This window comes from Pristis pectinata, chromosome 22 (genome assembly GCF_009764475.1).
Source record: "Pristis pectinata isolate sPriPec2 chromosome 22, sPriPec2.1.pri, whole genome shotgun sequence".
NCBI lineage: Eukaryota > Metazoa > Chordata > Chondrichthyes > Rhinopristiformes > Pristidae > Pristis > Pristis pectinata.
Genome location: NC_067426.1, coordinates 9,848,316 through 9,871,991, shown reverse-complemented (window position 1 = coordinate 9,871,991; position 23,676 = coordinate 9,848,316). Strand labels below are relative to the sequence as shown.

Genomic DNA, 23,676 nt, shown 5'->3' with positions numbered 1-23,676 from the left:
ATTTATGAAATGCTTGGAGGGCAGGGGGTATGTGTTTCTTATCACGTATTTTAATAAACATGGACCAAAAAATATTGCCACCCACCAAAAGCATCCCAGTAATAGCACACATCACATTGGCCGGTCTGATTGGAAACTTGATTGACAGTGAAATCGCCAACAGAACAGATGGTGTTTTATAATCAAAGTATAGATAGTCATATGTCAAAGTATAAACAATAACTTTTCAATAAGTTCGGTAAATGCAGATTCATGACACACCAGGAATTGTAAGGGAAGGGGCAGGAGACATCTAAACCCTTTCTAAAATTTGGATCCTTCGTTCTTTGTTGGGTCATGTGAAGGGAGGGATGGAAGCAGGAAGTGGCGAAGCTGTAAATTCGATCTTGCGCCGTTTAACGGACATTAAACAGCCTGAACTACCCGGTTCCACACGGTAACAGCTTAGTTCATGGTACAGAGACAGGGAGTGAACAGCAACGCGGAAGATGGTGCGATTTGTCTCCAACTTGTACCATGGCAGCCACAGGTGCCTCTGCTGCCATGTGCGAACCGGGAGCATAATCCTGACCGCTTCTTACACTGTGAGTGCGAGAAATTATAACAAAATAATGAAATAAGGTGAATGTGTGTGGAGAATCTCACCCGCATGGAAGTACAGCGGGGAGTTAATGAAGTAAGGGCCTGAGGTGCCACCGTTTTTAAAAAAAAATTCACCAAGCATATTTTTTTTAATTTTCGCCAAGCATAATTTTGTTTTAAAATTAAGTAGTGAACAATAAAAAAACCACCTGTTGTGAGGAGAGAGCGGTCTGTTTTGGCGGTTTAAGAGTGCTGACCTGCGTATTTCCTTCGACGCCCGGTTCCCGCCGAGTGCCGGGCGGTAACGGTCCTTGGGCGTCAGCCCCGCCCCTCGCGGCTGTTACCGGCGGAATGTCGCTTTGAAAATTGAAATGTTTTTATTTAGACTTTTTAAAGCATGAAGTTTCCATTGTTAAATGTTAGCACTTTTTTCTCCAATGTTGCCTCTCGTGGATTTACGAGAAAAGGGTGAGGTTTTATTTTCAACCACACTTTTGTTTTCATTTGGTATCGAGAAGTAAATACTAGCCGTTAACTCAATCCCCCTTCATCTTTTGGGATCTATTTGGTCTTGCCATGGGTTTACTAATCCATAGAGCTAATCATACAAGCATGATTTTTTTGGATCACTCTCAACCCGTGTTCATGTTCCCAGCCTATTTGTATATCTGCCCAGTACTCATCCCTCTATAATTTTAAATATCAAATTGTCGAGCCTTTGACCTTTATTCAGCATGGCACTTCTATACCTACTATCAGCTGTACATTATTTTTGGTATCCAAGTGCCTTTAAAACCAACTGGATGCTTTCCGGTTATAGTCCAGGAGATGCACACTTGAATGGTTTGTCAGACTACGGGTATAGACATTCACTACTAGATTTGGCTAAATCACACAAACGCAATTGAGGCCTGTATTTATCTACCAAAACTGCTTACTATTCCAGCATTATCCTGTAATGCAAAGACAACATTGGCTTCTTGAAACCTCTCCTCAATCTCTCAGAGTCCCACCTCAATCTTGAAGTATTGAGATTGAACAATTCTCTCTCCTTTTTCCTAGCTCATTGGGCTAAACTTTCTCTTTCACTTCTCTTCCTTCTTTCTGCCCCCATCCTTCACTTTGCCTTGCCCTGAACCTGCACCTTTGGTTTTCCTTATCACCATTCACACCACTTTGAAGCATAACTGGACCATGAAATGAATGTCCTGATTCTCTGTGCTACTGTTGTACCCAGATGTATTTCAGTGCAGCTTTCTAACTTGAGATTCCTTATCAGACTGGATGAACAAATATCCCCCTATCAGGAAGGTCTTCGGGCCTTCCTCTTCTTTCAGGAACAAAGACCCAACCAGTTCCTCTCCAATAACATTCTCATCCACCTGGCAGAACTTTCTCTTGCCCTCAACAACTTCTCTCGATTCCTCCCACCTTTTACAAATCAAAGGTGTAGCCATGGGCACTCTCAAAGGCCCCAGCCACATGTGTCTTTTCATTGGCTATGTGGAACAGTCCTTGTTCCAAACTTCTCAGACACCCCTTCCCAACTCTTTCTCTGCTACATTGATGACCTTATTGGTGTTGCCTCCTGCACCCCTTTCTAACTTCTGCAGAGACCACTCTCTCCGTGACTCCTTGGTTCACTCATCCCTTACCCCGGCACTATTCCCTGCAACTGTAGGTGGTGCAACGCTTGTTCCTACACCTTCTCCCACACCACCATCCAGGCACCTAAACAGCCCTTTCAGGTGAGCCAGAGGTTCACATGGACCTCCTCCAACCTCATCTACTACATTCAGTGTTCTCAATGCAGCCTGTATGTCAGCGAGACAAAGTGTAGACTTGGCAACCATTTTTGGAGCACTTACACTCTGTCCACAACAGTCATCTTGACCTTCCAGTTGCATGTCATTTCAATTCCCCTTTCCAGTCCCACACCAATCTGCCTGTTCCCAGCCTTCTCCGCTACCAGGGTGAGGCCAAATGCACATTCAAAGAACAACAACTCCTATTCCACTTGGGTAGCCTACAACTCATAGGTTTGAACACTGAATTTTTTAATTTCAGGTAAGCCACTGCCCCTATGTTCCTTTCTTTCTCCTACTGGTCCACCTAGGTTCTACCTCCCTTTGTTCACCTTTTCCATCCCCACCCACCCCCTTTACCTAGATTCATTACCCTCCACCACCTGCTTCCATCTGCCATCACCCATACACCTATCCAACTGGGTTTATTCTCTTGACTTACCTTTCCTATCCCCCCCATCTGGTTCCACTTATCATCATCTGGCCTGGCCCCTCCCTACCTGGCTCTATCTACCCATCATTCCCCACCCTCACCTGGTTCCACCTGTCATCTACCAGCCCTTGTCTCAACCCTCCCCCGACCTGTTTATACTAGCTATCTCCCCTCTACACTCTCATTCCCGATGTAGGATCTCAACCCGAAACATTGACCATTCCTCTGCCTGCAGAGGTGCTGCTTGACCTTCTGAGTTCCTTCAGCAGTTTGTTGAACAAATATTTCATCTAAATATTGGGAGAACAAATTGGTCCCCACTCCAAACTTTTGTAGCAGGCAATTGTGAGAGTGGATTGATGTTTGCAGCCTTGCATATTTGATTGCCCAAGAAAAGTTCTGGATCATATATCCCTCCCATCACTTAAGTTTGACAAATTCCACCTCTACAATTTCTTTCCACTCACCCATGTCTTTATCTGTGGACTTGAGTATTTTAATCTATTCCTGGCCAGTCTCTCTCATTCTACCCTGTGTAAAATTGAACTCAATTGCTGTCTACTAATTTGCTCCAAGTTTCATTCACTCATCACTTTTGTGGTTGCATACCCAGAAACAAATTTGGATCAGCAACACATTGTTTCAAATTCCCATCCTTGTTTCAAATTCCAATTCCCATCCTTGTTTCAAATTCCAATTCCCATCCTTGTTTCAAATTCCAATTCCCATCCTTGTTTCAAATTCCAATTCCCATCCTTGTTTCAAATTCCAATTCCCATCCTTCTTTCAAATTCCCATCCTTGTTTTCAAATCCATCCCTGGCATTGCCTCTCACTAATTATTGTCTAAAGTGCTTCCTTCATAAATCAGTCCTGGTGTCTGATTGTGGGGAGATAAAGAATTGGAAGTGCAAACTCCCTTTGAGACTAGAAGTGGGATGGATTGAGTTATACAAATTGATAGGTAGTGAAATTCTGTGTGTTCAGGATAGTTCGCTGAAACGAAACTCAAAGTGCAGGAAAAACTCAGCATAGCAGGCAGCATTCCCTTTTCACAGAATTGGGAAAAGTTAGAGATAAAACATTTTTAAGGTGGCAGAGAAAGTAGGCATGGTGGGAAGGCTGGAGCACAGGAGATATTTGGGGCCAGGAGAATTGAGTAGTAAGAGCTTTTGCAGAATATAAGAGCTGTGAATAAAAAATATAAACATGAAACTTCCAAAAGGAAAAGGATTGGGGGGTGGGGGATTGCAAATGCTGGAAATAGGATAAAGACTGGAATTGCTGCTTAGTAGAGTATCAGGAGATGTGTTATTCCTCAAGCTTGCTTTGGGCTTCATTGGAATAGTGCAGGCCACAGAAGACTGAGAAGTCAGCGTGTGAGCTGCTGTCTTGAATTATATTTTTAGTATTATTTTCATCTGGGCAAATAAAGAATATTCCACTATACAAATGATTTTCTTTCGACCATGGGGTGTAGCCACAACTAGCAATGCCAGTATTGCTCACTTCTAAATGCTTAATAGGCAGTTAACAATCAACCACATTAGTGAGTCTGTCATCACATTTTGACCAGACCAGGTAAGGATGACAGATTTTCTTCCCTGAAGGACAATGGGTTTTTTGGCCATCCTATAGTTTCATGGATACTGGTGGCCTTGAGATTAATTTTTGTTTAATTCTCATGTATTTCACTGAATTTAAATTCCTCATCTGCCATCATGGGATTAAAGCAAATGTCTCTGCATCAGTGATTTGGAGCTGCCTGTTAGTCCTGTCATTTAACCATCGCATTGAAGAGTTAGAGTCAAATAACTTGCACAGAATACCCAATCTTTGACCCACTATTGTAGTAAATACATATATGGTTTGTCCCATTTGTTAAGTTTCACATTAACAGTGATCTCCCATGGTGGGTGATCCAATAATGGTGATCAGGCACTGACATGCTCATTGTCTGCTACTTGAGATATGAAAGTTACTTGCTATTTATCAACCCTTTGCCAGGTCCTGGTGCATCCTGGAGTAGACTATTTCATGGTCTGAAGAATTGTGAATGAAATGAATATTACACACTCATCAGCAAACATTCCCACTACTGATCTTATGATAGAGTGGAGGACACTGACAAAACTGCTAAATATGGTTGGAGTTAGGACTTTATCTCAAGGAACTCTGTAATAATGTTCTTTGACTGAGGTGATTGACCTCTAATAACAAGAATTTTTTTGTCTCAAATTCCATTTGTCCTCTGTTTTAGAAGGACACTTCATGCTACCTGGATGTTGGGCTGTTATTCTCACCTTTTCTTTTCAATTCATTTTTTAATCCAATTCTGTTTCTACAGATGCCCTTTAAAAGGGCATCTGTAGAAACAAGGTGCTCTTGACTAGGGGAAAGTTGAAAATAAAACTTTGTTCATCAGGATTAGAAGTGTATGTCACCTCATTTCCCTGGATTACTATCTACAGTTTTCCTTATAGATGTCTTAATGATTAAATGCATGCATTCCTGAATTCTGGTAGGTAGACTGCAGGTTATGAGTAATATTCCACTAATCTTTCCAAAATTTTTTAATGTTGATTGCACCATTTGATCACTAAAATGTCTCTAGTCTTCTGAAGATTGTGAAATCAGACCATTTCTAGAAACGCATACTAAAAGGGCACTACTAAATAAACATACTAAATAAACTTTTAGGTGTTATGACCATGACTATAGGAGCACAACTTGAGCTATATATTTAGGCTATTTAAGACTTCAGTGCTTTAGCAATTGGAATTTTATTGGTTTGGATCCTTTCACGTGGTGAAGGTGATCAATGCTATGGGGATGATGTACAGGAGAATGACTAGAATCATTTAACACTTTAAAGAATACTAATCTTTCAAGTATTACTTTTCTAAGAATATAAACTCAAAACAAAAAAATTCTGATTGAAGCTTTTTAAAATGTAGAAGGGGCTGGATATAATCCAGTTAGTTTTCAGAAATGGTAAGGTTATAAGCCACTTCTATAATGTCCAAGAACAGGAAATATTTATTTTCAGACATATCACACTATACTAACTACTGACCACTGATATATAATTCCAATTGCTCTTTAAAGGGGAACTTGGCAAGCACTTGAGAGAAAAGGACATTGACAATTATTGAAAGAACTGCTGATTTGCTTTTGATTTATGATATGGCTGTCGCTGTCACCCGCTTAGAGTTTGCTTGTTAGCCTTTAAAATTTGAGAGGATTTTTCCTGAATAAAGCATCCAAGATTGCATTATTAATTTGATTTGTATTCGTGTAAAGGCATGTTTCAATGTATATTAATGCCCTCAAGCAGACATAAAAAGCCCTTTGGTACAATGGAAAATCAGATGCATCTGCCCAGTGTCCTGGTTCAATATTTATCACCGAAATAATATTAAATCTGTTCATTATTTAATTGCTCCTTCTGGGATCTTGTGTGACGTTTTGCTGCTTGTGTCTTGCATATCTTAACTGCAGCTGCAATTTGAAAATCCTTCCTTGTCAAGAAGCACTGCAAGGCATTCTGAGAACATGAGATGTTATCAGCTTAGACCTTGATACATATTTTAATATCTTTTTGTCATATGATGAACCCAAGATGCTTGCATGCAAATAAATCATTGCAGTTGTACTTAATGAATTTTTTTAATATGTTGAAAACTACTCTGCCTTGTGTGTCTACAGCAGACAGTAAGAATATCTTTCTTCTATTTCAACTAAAAATTCATCTGCTCGTCTTTCATTTGGGTAGATGTTTGACAACTCACTGCAGAAGACCCTCTCCCCACTTCTTGTGGAGGTTTTAAGGAGAAATTTTATTTCTTAAATTTATATTATCCTGCAAACAAAGACACCTGAACGTATAGTGTTCACTCTTGCCCAATGTTTGCAGAATGACTGCTATTAATATACACATTAGATAATAGCAAAATGCTTTGTATTCTGATAGGTTGTTTGGACAGTAATGGCTGGATTTGAACTGGTGAGATTATTCAGGCCAGATTCAAAAGTAGATGTTTCTTTGATTGGGCTGCATTTTGAAGGTGCTTTTCACAGAGGTAGGTAAATATTTTGTGTGCTTTGTCTTGATTTTTTTCATGCAGTTTAGGTTAGAAAATCTTAAATGTTATTCACAAGTAGAATATCCATTTCTTCTAGAATTGTAGATTATTTGGAGAAGGAAAAAGACATGCTAAAATGACTTGTTTTGGCAGCTATTGTTAAATTATCTGAAGGTTGCTAACCCATTTATCCTGAGTGGTCCTGTTGCCCATTTGGATCACATCTCCTCTGTTGAATAACCTTTTAAATCATTTTCTTGGCCTGATAAGCACAGGTTTAAAAATGGTGGTAAAACATATAATAAAATAGCCTGAGAATTTGAGTACCTCTGACTCCGAGTCAAAATTGTAGGTTTGGGGACGAGTACAGATCTGGGCTGATGTTCCAGTGTAGTTCTAAGAAGGTGCTTTGTCATCAGAGCTTCTGTCTTTTGGATGGGATGTTAAACTAAAGTCCCATCTGCCCCTCAAGTGGGTGTACAAGGTTCTGTGGCACTATATCAACGAATATTCAGTAGCATGCATTTAGAGTCATGGAGTAATACAGCACGGAAACAGGACCTTCTGCCCAACTGGTCCATGCTGACCAAGATGTCCATCCAAGCTAGTCCCATTTGCCTGTGTTTGGCCTATAGCCTTCAAAACCTTTCTTGTCGATGTACCTGTCCAAGTGTCTTTTAAATGTTGTTATTATACCTGCCTCAACCACTTCCTCTGGCAGCTCCTTCCCTATATGCGCCACCCTCTGTATGAAGAAGGTTCCCCTGGGGTTCCTTTTAAATCTTTCACCTCACACCTTAACCTATGCCCTCTAGTTTTTGATTCAGTTTACCTGGGGGGAAAATTATCTATGCCCCTCATGATTTTATACACTTCTATAAGGTCACCTCTCAGTCTCATACGCTCCAGTGAATAAAGTCCTAGCCTGCCCAACCTCTCCTTATAACTCAGGCTCTCGAATGTAGACAACACTCATGTGAGCCACCCTCTAATCTTCTGGAACTTCACTCATGGCTAAAAATAGAGTACTACAGCAAAGAAACAGACCCTTTGGCCCATCTAGTCCATGCCGACCTGATCTTCTGCCTAGTCCCATCTACCTGGACCATATCCCTCCAAACCCCTCCCATCCATGTACCTATCCAAACTTCTCTTAAACGTTACAATTGAACCCGCCTCTATCAGTCCCACTGACAGCTTGTTCTACACTCGCACCACCCGCTGAATGAAGTAGCTCCCCCCTCAGATTCCCCTTAAATATTTCACCTTTTATCCTAAACCTATGTCCTCTAGTTCTAGTCTCACCCAACCTTAGGGGAAAAAGCCTGCATGCATTCACCCTATCTATACCCCTCAATTTTGTATACCTCTGTAAGATCTCCTACACTCCAGGGAATAAAGTCCTAACCTGTTCAAGCTTTTCCCTATAATTCAGGTCCTCAAGTCCTGGCAACATCCTTGTAAATTTTCTCTGCACTTTTTCAAGCTTATCAATATCTTTCCTATAGGTAGGTGACCAGAACTACACACAATACTCAATTCGGCCTCACCAACATCTTGCACAACTTCAACGTAACATCCCAACTCTTGTACTCAGTGCCCTGATTTATGAAGGCCAAAGTGCCAAGAGCTTTCTTTACGACCTTATCTACCTGTGACGCCACTTTCAAGGAACTATGGATCTGTATTCCCAGGTCCCTTCATTCTACCACACACCTCAGAGCCTTACTATTCACTGTGTAAGTCTTACCCTGGTTTGTCCTCCCAAAGTGCAACACCTCTCACTTGTATGCATTAAATTCCATCTGCCGTCTTTCAGCCCACTTACCTACAAAATCATGCTGCAAGCTTTGATAGCCTTCCTCTACACCCCCAGTCATGGTGTCACCTGCAAGTTTGCTGATCCAGTTTATCACATTATCATCTAAATCATTCATATAGATGGTAAATAACAACAGACCCAGCACCAATCCCTGCGGCACACCACTAGACACAGGCCTCCAGTCAGAGAAACAATCATCTACTACCACTCTTTGGCTTCTCCCGCTAAGCCAATGTTGAATCCAGTTGGCTACTTCATCCTGGATGCCAAGCAGCTTAACCTTCTGGAACAGCCTCCCATGCAGGAATTTGTCAAAGGCCTTGCTAAAGTCTATGTAGACAACGTCCACTGCCTTTCCCTCATCGATCTTCTTGGTAACCTCGAAAAACTCTATAAGATTGGTTAGACGTGACCTACCACACAGAAAGCCATGTTGACTATCCCTAATCAGGCCCTGTCTATCCAAATACTTGTACATCCTGTCCCTTAGAATACCTTCCAATAATTTACCCACGACTGACATCAGGCTCATCGGCCTATAATTTCCCGGCTTATTCCTCAAGCCTTTCTTGATGTACATGCACCTGTCTACGTCAATGGTGCTGAGGTCAAGAGGGTTGACAGCTTCAAGTTCCTGGGAGTGAACATCACCAACAGCCTGTCCTGGTCAAATCACATAGATGCCATGGCCAAGAAAGCTCACCAGCGCCTCTACTTCCTCAGGAGGCTAAAGATATTTGGTTTGTCCCCTTTGACTCTCACCAACTTTTACCAATGCACCATAGAAAGCATCCTATCTGGATGTATCACGGCTTGGTATGGTAACTGCTCTGCCCAGGACTGCAAGAAACTGCAGAGAGCTGTGGACACAGCCCAGCGCATCACGGACACCAGCCTCCCCTCCTCGGACTCTGTCTTTACCTCTTGTTGTCTTGGTGAAGCAGCCAGCATAATCAAAGACCCCACCCACCTGAGTCATTCTCTCTTCTCTCCTCTTCCATCGGGTAGAAGATACAGGAGCCCGAGGGCACGTACCACCAGACTTAAGGACAGCTTCTATCCCACTGCGATAAGACTATTGAATGGTTCCTTTATACAATGAGATGGACTATGACCACATGACCTACCTTGTTGTGACCTTGCACCTTATTGCACTGCACTTTCTCTGTAGCTGTGACACTTTACTCTGTACTGTAATTGTTTTTACCTGTACTACATCAATGCACTCTGTACTAACTCAATGTATCTGCACTGTGTAATGAATTGACCTGTATGATCAGTTTGTAAGACAAGCTTTTCACTGTACCTCGGACAAGTGACAATAATAAACTAATACCAATCCTCCAGTCCTCCGGCACCTCATCCATGGCTAAGGACGTTTTAAATATCTCTGCCAGGGCCCTTGCAATTTCTGTGCTAGCCTCCCACAAGGTCTGAGGGGACACCTTGTAGGGCTGTAGGGATTTATCCACCTTTGTTTGCCTCAAGCAGCCAGCACTACTACTTCTGTAATCCAGATACAGTCCATGACCTTACTACTCTTTTGCCTCAGTTTTCTCGACTATGTCTGTCTCCAGAGTAAATACAGATGCAAAAAAAATTCATTTAAGATTTCCCCTATCTCTTTTGGCTCCATGCATAGATGACCATGCTGATCTTCAAGAGGACCAATTTTGTCCCTTGCTACCCTTTTGCTCTTAATATAGCTATGGAAACCCTTGGGATTCTCTTTCACCTTGTCTGCCAGAGCAACCTCATGTCTTCTTTTTGCCCTCCTGATTTCTCTCTCAAGTGTTCTCTTGCATTTCTTATACTCGAGCACCTCATTTGATCCTAACTGCCTGTACCTGATATATGCCACCTTTTTCTTTACCAGGGCCTCAATATCCATCAATAATCAAGATTCCCTAAACCTGCTAGTCTTGCCTTTTATTCTAACAGGAATATACTGGACTCTCAATATTTCATTTTTGAGAGCCTCTCACTTGCTTTTTTAATATGCCTGCAGAATCTCTTGGGACTTTCCTTGACCTTCCTGCCAGATCCATCTCATGCCCTCTTTTTGCCCTCCTGATTTCCCTCTTGAGTGTACTCCTACTTTTCTTACACTCATTGAGGGATTCGTTTGATCCTGCCTGTCTAAACCTAGCGTATGCCTCCTTTCTTTTTCCTAATCAGTTATTCCAGTGTCTTGGACAATATTTGGCCCTAAATTATCATTCCTAAAAGATTGCTATCAAAGGATTGCTGCATTTTATTAGCTGTAAAGCACTTAAGGACCATCTTGTGGTTGTGAAAGGTGCTATATAAATGCAAGGTTTTTTTTCCAAGTACAATTTCAATTCACAATCTTAGAATTGTTAATACTTAGGCTAATTGATCTATTGCATTAATTCAATTAAAATATAGTTCTATGAATGGGACACTTGAGTAAAATTGATGTATAGTGTCTATCACTCCTATGGCAATGATCCATTTGATTTGATGATTAATTTTTGCAGTATGCTGACAGTATTCACAGACATTTCCTATTAATATATAAAAATGTACCGTGTCTTTCAGTGGACAGTTTTGCATCTCTTATGCTTGACATTTTCCTGACTGCTGTCAGTGGCCTAGGAGTTTATGGAATTATTAAGGTAAGGATCTACTAGTTGTAGGGTAAAGTTAGCAAGAAATTATCTGTAAAGGTCCGTTTACATCATGCAAAGCCACAAGCATTTTTATATAAGATAAAAACTATATTAGCACAAACTAATACATCTGGTAAGATGATTGCCAGTATGAGGATGCTAATCATTCTTCAATCATGATGGCAATACAAAAGATGTGGTGCTACAATGGCTGGCTAGCTAAATGAATCTAATGCAAAGGTGTCTCTGTAAAATGATAATCCTTGGCCTTTGTTTTTCATATGGGTAGAATTCAGCAGGGTAGATGACTTCCTATAATATTAAACTTGACAAGAACAGCTATCCGTATATTCAGAGGTTTGTTTTGACCAGGTACAAAAGGAAGTACTGGTGTCAAAGTGCTACCTCAGCATAAAGGCAGAACTACAGCAGTACAAGTCTTGCTTCCCATTCATATAGATTTATAAAAGTTCATAACATTTTCCCTTTCTTCCTCTATGAGTACAATCACATGCCAAAGTCCCATAAGCTGATTGTGAAACTTGAACCCATTCTTCCATTCATAGCTTTGAAATGACCTGACGTCCTGACCCACTTAGCCTCCGTATTCCCCAGCTAAGCTCTATTTCCTTCCCCTGCAGTTTGGTAGAAAATTTGTATATGCAATGTTTTGGCTATCCAGAAATAGATTTTACAAAAAAAGAGGAAAGTTTATAGATGGAACATATTGACTGGAATGGAAAAGATCAAAAGTTTCAAACATTTGGTATTATGAAGAAAATAAGCATAAGGAGAAAGTCTTTGTTTTTGCACTCTGAAAGATGTGCAAGTAGAGCATGAACAATAAGAAAAAGGAGGCTTCACATTTTACATTTGCCTTTTTGAGCCCTGTCACCAGTGTAATGGGAAAGGACTAATAAACAGCCATGTTGTGTGAGGTCCCCTGGAGAACAGGTATAACATGATAGAATTCTACATTAGTATGGAGAATAAAAGGGTTGATTCAATGATTAGGGTCCCAAGTCTAAATAAAATTATGAAGGTATTTATTGGCTATGATTGGGAAATGTTACTTAAAGGGTTAACAGTGAAAAGGCAAGTATTTAAAGAGTATGTGAATGAATTGCAACAATTGTCCATTCCTGTCTAGTGCAAAAATAAAACAAGGAAGGTGAGTGAAGCACTGATTTCAAAAGTTAGAGATGGCATTAAATCTAAGGAGGAGAATTTTTTTTTAAAAGGCCTGGAAAATTAGCAAACCTAAGGAATGGGAGCAGTTTAGAATTCAGCAAAAGTGATCAAAGAAATTGAAGATGAAGAGAAAATAGACTATGAGAGTAAGCTTGCATAGAACATTAAAAACTGAGTGTAGCAGCTTATGTAGACATGTGAAGAGATAAAAATTAGTGAAGACAAATTGAGGTCCCTGCTATCAGAAATGGAGAAATTTATAATGGGAACAAAGAAATGGCTGATCGATTGAATTCATACTTTGGTTTTATCATAAATAAGGATATAAGGGAAATGGGAAACACACACACACACACACACACACACACAATGTGGGCTTTGCAGGCTGAGCCAGCATTTAATTGCCTATCCATAGTTGCCCTTGAGAAGATGGTGGTGAGCTGCTGCCTTGAACAGCTGCAGTCCTTGAGGTGTGGACATACCCACATTGCTGTTAGGGAGAACTAAATGAACAGGGTTACAGTCCAAGGACAAGTAGTGAGCCACTTTAAATGAGATAAGGGAATATTCCTTCTCCCAGAGAGTGGCGAACCTGTAGAATTCTCTACCACAGAAGGCAGTTGAAAATGCATCATTAAATATATTGAAGAAGGAGTTGGATATTGGTTTTAAGGATGGACTGATCAAGGAATATGGAGAGAAAGCTGGAACACAATACTGAGTTTGGACAATCAGTCATAACCACATTAAATGGCAGAGCAGGCTTGAAGGGTCAAATGGCCTACTTCTGCTTCTGTTTTCTATGTTTCCATGAATGTCTTTTCACTAGGTAATCAAGCAAAAATGCCCTTGTACTTTTCCAGCTACAAATCTACTGCTCTGCATTTAAAGCTAATTATCAGTTGTTTATTGCATAAGTGGTCTTGTGGAAAATCATTGGAATATTATATTTGCATTGTCCAAACTGGATAGAGCAATTACCTTTAGTGGTTAATTAGATTTGCACTTGTATGCTGATTCTGTCTATTACATTTTGGATGAAAGTATATATTATTTTGTATTCCCTTTCCAACACCAGTAAGTGTTTGGGTCATTGGTCATATCTCCTGGAATAGTATTACTTGAAAGAAGTGAACTTTTTCTAACTTTTCGAACCTTTTTTTTAGATTCACAGAAGTTACAAAGCAAAAAAAAACTTAAAATGATGGAAATCTGAAATAGAAACAAAATTCTAGGGATACTTTGCAAGTCAGGCAGCGTCTGTCAGGAAAGACACTAATTAACCTGAAATGTTAATTCTGATTTTCTCTCCACAGATGCTGCAAGACCTGCTGAGTGTCCCTGATATTGTAATTCTTGTCCTTCAATTAAGGTCAATTTTTTTCATTTAGGATCAAAGTGGTTACAATTTTAACTAGTATCATGGGGTTCTTGTTATCAATACATGAATGCCAGGAGAAGCCTGGCCATTACTGTCTCCATTGCTCCTTCACCAAAATATGAAAGAGCACATTTTCTTGGGAACTGTTATAACAATAGAAATGCAAATGCAGAGGTAAATTTATGCACGTCAGTTTCTACAAACACATTCTTATAATACTATTGCTGTGTTTTAATGGCGTTGGTTGATGGATAAACATTGAACAGTACACCACTAACAACTCCTCTGTTGGAAAAGCACGAATGTGGAATGTTTTACGTCCACCTAATAACATACGAAAATAAGAGCAGGGGTAGGCCACCCAGCCCCTCAAACGTGCTCTGCCATTCAATATGACTGATTAATTTGTACCATCTGCCTCATCTCCTGTTCTGTGCCAGTTCCCCAGAGCCTTCAATTCCATGATCTTTTCTTTTGGGGGGGAAAAAGACTACTTCCTCTTTAAATACCCCCATTGATCAAGCTTCTACAATCCTCTGGTGTAGAAAATGGGGAGAGAAGTTCCTGTGCACCTCAGTTCTAAATGACCACCCCCCAATCTTGTAGCCATGGTCCCTCTCATTTGAGATTCATCCACTAGTGGGAGCATCTTAATATATACCCTGTTGTGCTCCCTTTGAATGTTATAAGTTTCAATAAGATCACTCCTCATTCTTCTAAACTCCAAAGAATATAGGTCTAATTTCCTTAGCCACTTGTGTTAGGACAAACTTCTCATCACAGGAATTGGCCTAGCAAATCTCCTTTGAACTGCCTCCAATGCCAGTATATCCTTTCTTAAAAATGGAACCAAAATTGTGCACAGTACTCCAGGTGTGGCCTCACCAGTACCCTGTACAATTGCAACAATATTTCTAAGTTTCACCCCTCTTAAAACACCACCAGTATGCCATTTAGAGTTCCATTCTAAAGCTGTTGAGGAAATGCTTGGGCATGATAACTGGTGTAAAATTAGATGCTTTATATGTAGGCTTGGTCCCTAAGTGTAGTATGATGTGAATCTCTTATGGTTATAAAACATATTATCATGATTCAAAGAATTGTAGAGTTGTCCTGGCTAACTATCCTTTCACCACTACCACCAGAAGGGATTGTCCAGACAATGTTATTTTTGGAGCCTTAATTTGTTCAAATTGTGAAGCATATTTCCTATGTTACAATAATGTTTGCACTTCTGAATACTTGGTTGGCTATTTAATGTTTTGGGGTGTCATGAGATCATGAAAGACTCTTTATGTAAAAAAAAAGTTTGTTATTTATTGTGATTTTAGAATGTAAAGAAAAAGATCAGAATAATCTCAGCATTTGTATTTAATGGACTGACATTCAATGGGCTATGGTGAATTTGAGGATAGAGGCAAGGCATGGATTCAGTGGTGGGTTATGCTCCTTGTTATGCCTGACCACCCCTCACAAATACCTTTGGGCCTGTATCTGCCTACCAAAGGATTCAACTGAATAACAGTCAATCACCTAACAGCCATCTTCTAGTCCTTTAGAGGTGATGAAAAGAAATGAGGCAAGAGGTGAATTGATTCAAACTATATGCCTGGCAAATTGAGTCAGCCTTCTGTGATAGATGGATTTATAAACAAAAATGTCTAATAATCAATTTGTAAATTAGCTTTTTGAAAGCTTTTAGAAGATGCTTATCATCCCCTTCCATGTTTTGCCCTTCTTAAAATATAACCCTCTTATTTAAAAAAAACAGAGGTATACAATTGTCTGCAATTAATGGACACTCATCATGGTGATTTGAATGTGGCTGGTTTTGTGGGTAGGACATGTCTCTAGTATAATGACAAAACTTAATTTTTACTTATGGAGCATGCACATGAAATGCTATAAAATCTTGCACTGATTTGGTCAATTTTGGATGAATTGTGCTGGCAGTCGAAGTATGAAGTAACATTTTGCATGAGTAAGTATTTCAGTCCTCAAATTTACCTAACCCTCTCAGATATGAGGATCTTAGTACTGCTATTGATTACTTTTTTCCATGTTTATTTTCTGATTTAGTATTATACACATTTTCTGACTCCATTTATAATTTACCTGGTAGTGGACTTCACCATCTATTGCATAGAAGTACTTGGCATCTATGTTGAGCTACCAGAATATGTACATATCAAGCATTATGTTCAAAATGTGGTAAGTGCCTATCTAGCTTGTCGTTCTGGATTTCCCATTTGAAAATGAATGCTTTTGGTTCCTCTCTAGCTTGTATTTATTAGATTGCGGTTAATGCCTTGGGTACTGTTCCCCTCCTTTAGAAATGTATTGTTATCATACTCTTGTCAAAAGACACACCATCTTCTGTCAGTCCTTGCTGTCTGTTGTTGCCTTCTCATTCCACAGGCATGTTCCCTGCAATTTATGTTTGAACCCCTCCTCTGTACAAAGTCACAAGTGGTATCCCCTGTGACTGAGAATGGTGCAGCGTCATTCGTTATCCACTATTATAGCTTTTGGCACAATTGATTATTTCAGTCTCCTGCAAAACATATTTGTCGTTCAATTGAGTGGGAATGCTATCTTCTGGTTCCACCTTGTCATAGAAGAAACTCTGGCAGTGTCTCCTCTTAATCTACCACTAACATCAGGAATTCCTAGTAACTACCCTTGGCCGCCAACTATTATTCAACTATATCTTGCATGCTTCCCTCCATCTGAAGATGAGGTATCCAGGTGCCATATGTACTGCTGGACCTACCATATCGTCACTTTCTCAATCATTTAACAATGCTGCCTTTTCCTCTGGCTTCCTGGTTAACTCCTATGGGTAGCAGAGCTGGGAGTAGTGTGTCTTTTTTGGGAATCTGGTATGGGGCAGGCAAGTGACATGATAAGATATCTTTATTGGTCACATGTACATCAAAACACACAGTGAGGTACACCTTTTGCGTAGAGTGTTCTGGGGGCCAACATAGCATGCCCACAACTTCCTAACCTTTACATCTTTGGAATGTGGGAGGAAACCGGAGCACCTGGAGGAAACTCACGCAGACACGGGGAGAATGTACAAACTCCTTACAGACAGTGGCTGGAATTGAACCTGGGTCGCTGGCACTGTAAACGTTACGCTAACCGCTACACTACCGTGCCTGCCCCAATATAGTCAACAAACTTCCCATGGAAGTGGAGCTAATCTGCAGAATTAATAGGAAACTGTTCAAATTACTGTGACTAATGACCAGTTAAGTGTTAATTTCCTCAATTAAACACCAACTGAATGCAATTCACTTTGCTCATGCCTGACCCTAATCCTTCCTCTTGAGAGAATCTGACTCCTCTCAGTCTGCTGTTACAAACTGACCCAGGCTGTTGGAAATGTGGTTGGCCTATTTGATCTTGAGCCAAATCCCTGATCCTATTATCACCTCTATCACAACATGTCTACTTCCACACATCTGTGCTGCACCTCAAGTGATCTATTGTTAAAACTCTAATCTACTCTTGTATCCCTCCAGCCTGGAAATAAACCTGCATTATTCATATCCTAATCCCCGTTAGGTCCTGCACCTCTGTCAGAACTGTGTTATCAGACTTGTGATGATTCAATGCCTCTCATTTTAAAACCTCAACCTCCTTCATATCATCCGAAGCTTTGCTGACTCCAATTTTAAATAATTTCCTGCAGCCCTGCAATCTTCCGAGAACTTCCTCCGATTTGGCCACATGTATTCTTCTTCTATCACATTAGTAGTGTTTTCAGTCATCCATGTCCCCCCACAGTGAAATTTCCCCCTCTAAATTTTGTCTGCTCTCCACCTCGCTCTGTGATATGCTCCTTAAAGGCTACCTCTCTTTTGTTTAGTTGGTCCTGTTAGTCTATTTTTGATTTGCTGTTAATTTTCACTTGTACAATCTTTGCTCCTGTGAAATCTATTGGAATTTTTTCATACATTAAAGATGCCACAAATGCTGCTTTTTTAGATTTCCTTAAAGGTATATAATCTCACATTCTTGATTTTCGAATTGATTGGATTGTTCTATAATTGCGACATTAATGCAGAGATTCTAATCTCAAAATATACCCTGAGATGTGTTAATTTACTAACTTTTGAAGAGAGATGCTTGCTGCTACTTTTCTGTAATTAAGGAATTTAGTTGCCCAGGTGGAATAAAATATTTGTTTTTACTTGAAGTGGTCCACATGTTTGTTTGATCACAGGGAATCTTTATAGCTGGTGTACAGAAGGGATATTCATCCTATCGGTTTGATTTCCACTGAGTTACAGTGCCTATAATTGGTAACTCCATTAAACTGTTACTGTTTTAACATCCAAAGGAAGAGTGAGTGGTATGAAGAACTTGTGCTATATTTATATGACTTGTATTTTTAAGTAAGTTATATTTTTCTTGCTAAGTTTTATTTCCCAGAAAGAGAAGCTATTTCAGGTCCAGGCTCCGGCAAAGCAATGGTTATGTATTCACTTATGTTCATAACAGTTATGCTTCTGAAGGTAAGAAATACAAATGTTGCTGAATATCAAATTTATGTTGGTGTCTTAAGATAAAACAATGTTAATTTGAACAAATATTTTCGGGATGATCACTATATTGTTTTAATAGCTCACAATGTAATGTGTATGTATCTGGGGTCCATCTGGAAGCTATTTGATATTGCCTGTGTTAAAGTGGATGTGTTGTAATTCCTGGGATTAAGGATACAACAGCTAAATGGCCTCCTTCTGTATCTGGTGCTCGTAATTATCTTCCATCAAAGACTAGTATCTCTTTCCACATATTACTTTCTAGTTCCAAATATTTATATGAACAATCGTCTGAAAAATAATACAATGTGTGTCTCCTAGTTAACGTTTTGCTTAAAAACCGAAGAGCCGCTTAGCCATTCAAAATTTTCTGAAAAAATCGTGGTCTACTCCTGCTTCTCTCTTGAACCTCCTCAAGTCTGTTCTGCCATCCAATAGTCATTGGTGATCTTGCATCCATGTCATTTTATTGCACTAACCCCTTTTTTCCTTGATTCCCCTAACATCAAAAAATCTATCAATCTCTGCTTTGAATATACTCATCACTCTTGGGTTTAAAAAAAAATTCCAACACTTAATGATACTCCAGGTGAAGACATTTTCCCCTCTTAGTCCTGAATGGCAGTGATCCCCACTAATTTTCCCTGTAACCTATTCTCTGTATGTGGCTGCAACTCTCCTCGAGATTCCCCTCATCTACACAATGGGCTCAATTTACAGTGACCAATTAACCTACTAACTTGCACGTATTTAACCCAGGCACCCTGGAGAAATGACACAGCCACAGGAAGAACATTCAATCTCCATGCAGCACCAAAGGTCAGGTTTGAATCTGGGTCATTGGAGCTATGCAACAGCAGCTCCACTGGCTGTGCCACTGTGCTGCCCCACTGTGGTAAATTTAGAACATGCACCTGTTACTTTTAAAGTGGAAGTTCCATTATCTGTTTCAATTCTTATCCCTGGTTAATAAAAGTTGGTACTTCTGCAATCTGGATGGTGTGTCCTGACCAAAGAACATGATGGTACTTGCCACCTTTTTGCTTGGAAGTATGTGCTATTGTAATATTTGGAGGCTAATGTGGTAAATTCAAGTTCAGATTGTCATTACACTAAATCTATACAGCAATAATTGAATTTTATTTCTTTTTGAAATCTTTGTTTCTTTAATAAATCAAGTAAAAAGTGTTACTGAAGCACTAGGGGTGATTGACACGTCAGACAGCTTCCATTGAGAAAACACAAATAGTTTGCTTTGGAAATAAACCTTTTCCTCAAACTGAAAAGTGCTATTTATTTGTAATATCTGAGAACAGAACAAGGGGAAGGAGGATTAAAATGCAAAGTAACACTCACCTATTCAAAAGCTACTTGAGTTTTGCTCATTGTTTACCTGCCTCAACAAAGTTCAGTGTAAACTAACCAGCAATAACTTTAAAGAGATTTAATATGTTGCTGCCTACCAAACCTTGTACTTTTATTTACTGCTTGGCAATTTCAATTAAAATGATCAAGCTATTTTTCAAATTCTGATTCGATATTCATGGACATATACAAATTAAAGTCTCTTGTATCTCTCTAAACTAAGTATTGTGACCCAAATCATCTTCTGATTTTTGACTCTAGTGCTTCTTAATCAATGCTGTATGGAACTGCTTCAAGTTTATGAAGGAATTGGAACAAGAGAGCAGCCTGGTGGACACTCTCCTTGACCTTCGTTCCCGGGTTCGTTGAACTTGATGATCAGTGAGCTGAAAATAGATTGGTATATTAAATATGCTGCCTTCCTTCATTTGGGTATGATCAGTAGTTATACATCTCATTAGAGGTTTTTTTGCACTCCATAAACTATGTGGTCTGCATCTAATAGTACTTCTATCAGAAGCTGAGCCCTTGGAGATTTTGGCTGTGAACCATGTTGACGTGTTATATATGCACTTCCACTGGTTAATGTTAAAGGGGTGGACTTTTGTGAAATTGGTAAGAACTTGTGATAATGCACATGGTTAAACTGATGGAAATTTACCCATAATTAGAATAATTTTCACTGAGAAATTTAGGTTGCTGTACTTCTCTCAACTCTTCCCTTCCTTTTTAAAAAAAACAGAGATCAGATACTTCCCCTACTGACGATCTGTCATAGCGAAATGTCTGTGTGTTACTCGAGCATCAGGATTATTGTAACCAAATTGAATGTATGTACAATTTAAAGTTGCTAAATGGCAATCAGAAGGAGATGTGTCTGTAGCATCTCTTCACCTTCCCCTCTCCCACAACCCTTTAACTACATGTGCCCCAGCTAAGTTTATCTGGCCCAAGAACCAGTGAATCAAATGGGCTTGCTCGTGCTTTGGGGTGGTATAATTACCAAGTTTTCACTTGTATTGTACTTTACTACTACTACAAGACTATAGCATGGTACTGGTTTCATTGACTAAAGGAAGTGAGAAATGTCAATGGGAACAAATGGAGGTGATAAATGCCTATTCAATTTAGAGTTAATTTGTGTTTGTTGGGCATCAGAGTAAACTTCCCTTTGTTTAGTACGTAGTTTCAGTCTTGAATATATAAATTGTTTCTTTGGGTTTTTCAAATAGGAGGCATCTTCGCAAGGAGGTAAACCGAAAAATCAATAGTGAGTATAGTTTAGTTTAGACAGTTATAAATTACCCACATCATTTATAGAAATAAAAAAAAATAGCTGATATATATGATTTCAGGGTAGATAAACAGCTGTAGTATATTAACAGCTTTTGTTGTATTCTGCTTTGCTTTGTGCCATTTGAAATGTATTTACTTCATGCTTCTGTAAATCCATATTATGCCTACAAATTCTATCATCATTTGTTTGGGTATGTTGATTATATGAGGTATTGTAACCTTTTGAAAAGTCCATTATTTTGCACACTTACATGAATTGATGCATTCTCCCATTTATTTGAATTTTATTCACCAATATCAGTGTGTAATGAAAGTTATTTCTCATCCAGACTCGGCCACCAGCATACAAAGATATTATGAAGTTGCCATTACATGAGGAGGTTGTAAAGAAAGCACCAGAATTGCCGTTCAAGGAATTTCCACCTTCCTACACACCAATGTAATTTACAGTGGCCTGACGTGAACATTTGTATGTTCATTAACTATGGAAAATGTTAACAATATTGTACTAGGTAAAATCCAGAGCTTAGGAAGCAATATTCTATTTGCAATGAATGTGCTTTATAATTGTTACATGTGATTTTTGAGGGTTTGTGTTGTGTAAATGTAAATAATCTCAAAACCTAAACAAGTGGGGACAGTTTGGGTGCAGAGAGTAGTGTCCATTGTACTTGTTAAATAGCTAATTCTGATACTGACAGCAATTGAAACCATGCTTGTGTATTTAAATTGGCACATTCAATGTTAAAAGTTAAAGCCAACTAGTCATACTAAGTACTGGGTCATGGTCATCCATTCCTGGACACCGCAGGTGTTTTCCCAGATAATTTGATGGACATTATGTCAAACTGAGAAGCAGCCTACAAATCCTGAAATAAAAGCAAAAGAAACCTGGAAATACTCAGCAGATGCAACTGACTATATTTACTATTGACAATTGAAATCCATCCCAAAAGTTCTAGACCAATGAGTGTAACTTCTTTAGAAATGGCATCAACAGGTCATTGGGAATGAATTTTGAGTGGATAATGACTGCACACTTTTCTTCCCCCTTCATGTACTAAGACTTTGACCCATGAGGCACTATAGTCTTTAAAACCAATTTACTAGCTGAGAAAGATCCATTTCCCATTGTGTTTTTCCTTATCTGCTAGTTATATTCAAGATCCTCACTGGCACCAAAGTATACTTCTGACAGTCATCAGATGATGGCCACAACTCAGGAATTACTTTCTAACAGCTTGGATATTATAGTTGAGCAAAAAAAAAGCATTACAGCCTAATTCAACAATCCTTTAGGTTTTTAAACTATCATTTTTTCATGGACCAACATGCAATTTTTTGAATACTGGAGAAGCACCTGAATTTATGGGACATATTGCTTTGTCTGTCTCCCGTACTGCAATCATCAATCATAAAGAAAGTGTGGCATGTTTGCATATATCGAAGTTTGATTGTAGAAGATTCGAGCTTCAGTGGATTTTTGTCTAGTAGGAAATTCTCAAATCAGTTGCCAACTGAGGCACAACACAGCAGAACCCATTTGTCAAGTGAGCTCCTTGTGTGCTGTTCTTACAAAGCAGATTCTAATTGCCTAGTTGACTGAAAGCAGACATGAAACATTACAATCCTTTCATTCAAAGTAATAAAGATGCTCATGTTTGAATGACTGAGATTAACATTGGCTACCAAGTATTTGTGCAATTACACGTGATAGATGAGCAAGGCAAAATAAGGCCATCTGAATTGGTTGCTTAACTGTAGCCTCTGCTTTATTTCCATGTGAATTTGGATCAGATAGAAGGGAGAAAGATGCCTTGCTGTTAATTACTTTGAATGAAAACTTAAACTACACCTTTTGTATGTATTTGATTTTTGCCACTGGTTTGTAAGGGGGAAAATATCTGCTCCCTTAAGGTTGATGTGGTTAAATCCTTCATGTAGAGAAGCTTAAAAAACAAAAAGATGATTTTTTTTCCACTTGAAAGGGCTATGTATGAAAGCTTCAGACGCTTTCATTAGCTATTACAATTTTCTGATTGTGTGCATTTTAGTGTAAAGGCTTTGTATAGACAGCTGAAGTATTTTGCTGTTTATTTCCCAGCTGTTTCTATAATATGCATATAATTTGTGCTTTAAGTGAAATCATTCAGTCTGTTTATAAAAATTCCTAATTTATCAGTGGTATAGACCATTTAAAAAGGAGCATTAGCTTCATTATTAGTTCTTCATTGTTTAAACTCCACATCTTGTGAGAAAAAGATGGGGAGCATTGAAATGGTTAAGACTTGTAAGATTTAAATGTGCCCTTTTAGATTTGAACTGTAAAATTGTACAAACAATGCAATCGTTCCTTGTATATTTGAAGGTTTCTATAACATTTTGACATCTGTGGCACTATGTTGTGGCTGAACTGTGGCAATTGCAGCTGTTCTCACATTTAGTGCAATCAGTAACAAATGATTTTTTTAAGTTGGTTCTTCTGTAAAATTAGCTTATTTCCATGAATAAATTATACAGTCAATACA

At 39.1% G+C, this 23,676-nt stretch overlaps 1 protein-coding gene across 2 annotated transcripts; it reads left to right on the top strand.

Annotated features, from left to right (window-relative positions):
* The first annotated feature begins 433 nt into the window (after positions 1–433).
* On the top strand, positions 434–23,676 carry LOC127581848 (lysosomal-associated transmembrane protein 4A-like). 2 transcript variants are annotated; one of them, XM_052036642.1, is made up of 7 exons: positions 434–584; positions 6,793–6,901; positions 11,289–11,365; positions 16,011–16,142; positions 18,362–18,457; positions 20,114–20,212; positions 21,478–23,676. In XM_052036642.1, the coding sequence occupies exons 1-7, from the start codon at positions 489–491 to the stop codon at positions 21,589–21,591; spliced, it is 723 nt and encodes a 240-aa protein (XP_051892602.1). In that variant the 5' UTR covers positions 434–488; the 3' UTR covers positions 21,592–23,676. The 2 variants fall into 2 exon arrangements, with proteins under 2 accessions (XP_051892602.1, XP_051892603.1); XM_052036643.1 differs by lacking the exon at positions 18,362–18,457 and having other exon boundaries at positions 21,478–23,675.

What these genes read in the sequence shown, in the direction of transcription:
- LOC127581848 (XM_052036642.1), top strand. Translation starts at nt 489, where the DNA reads ATGGTGCGATTTGTCTCCAACTTGTACCATGGCAGCCACAGGTGCCTC. An exon ending in GAGTTTATGGAATTATTAAG is followed by an intron (nt 11,366 to 16,010) that starts GTAAGGATCTAC and finishes TTTCTGATTTAG; the next exon opens with TATTATACACATTTTCTGAC. An exon ending in TCCTTGACCTTCGTTCCCGG is followed by an intron (nt 20,213 to 21,477) that starts GTTCGTTGAACT and finishes TTTCTCATCCAG; the next exon opens with ACTCGGCCACCAGCATACAA.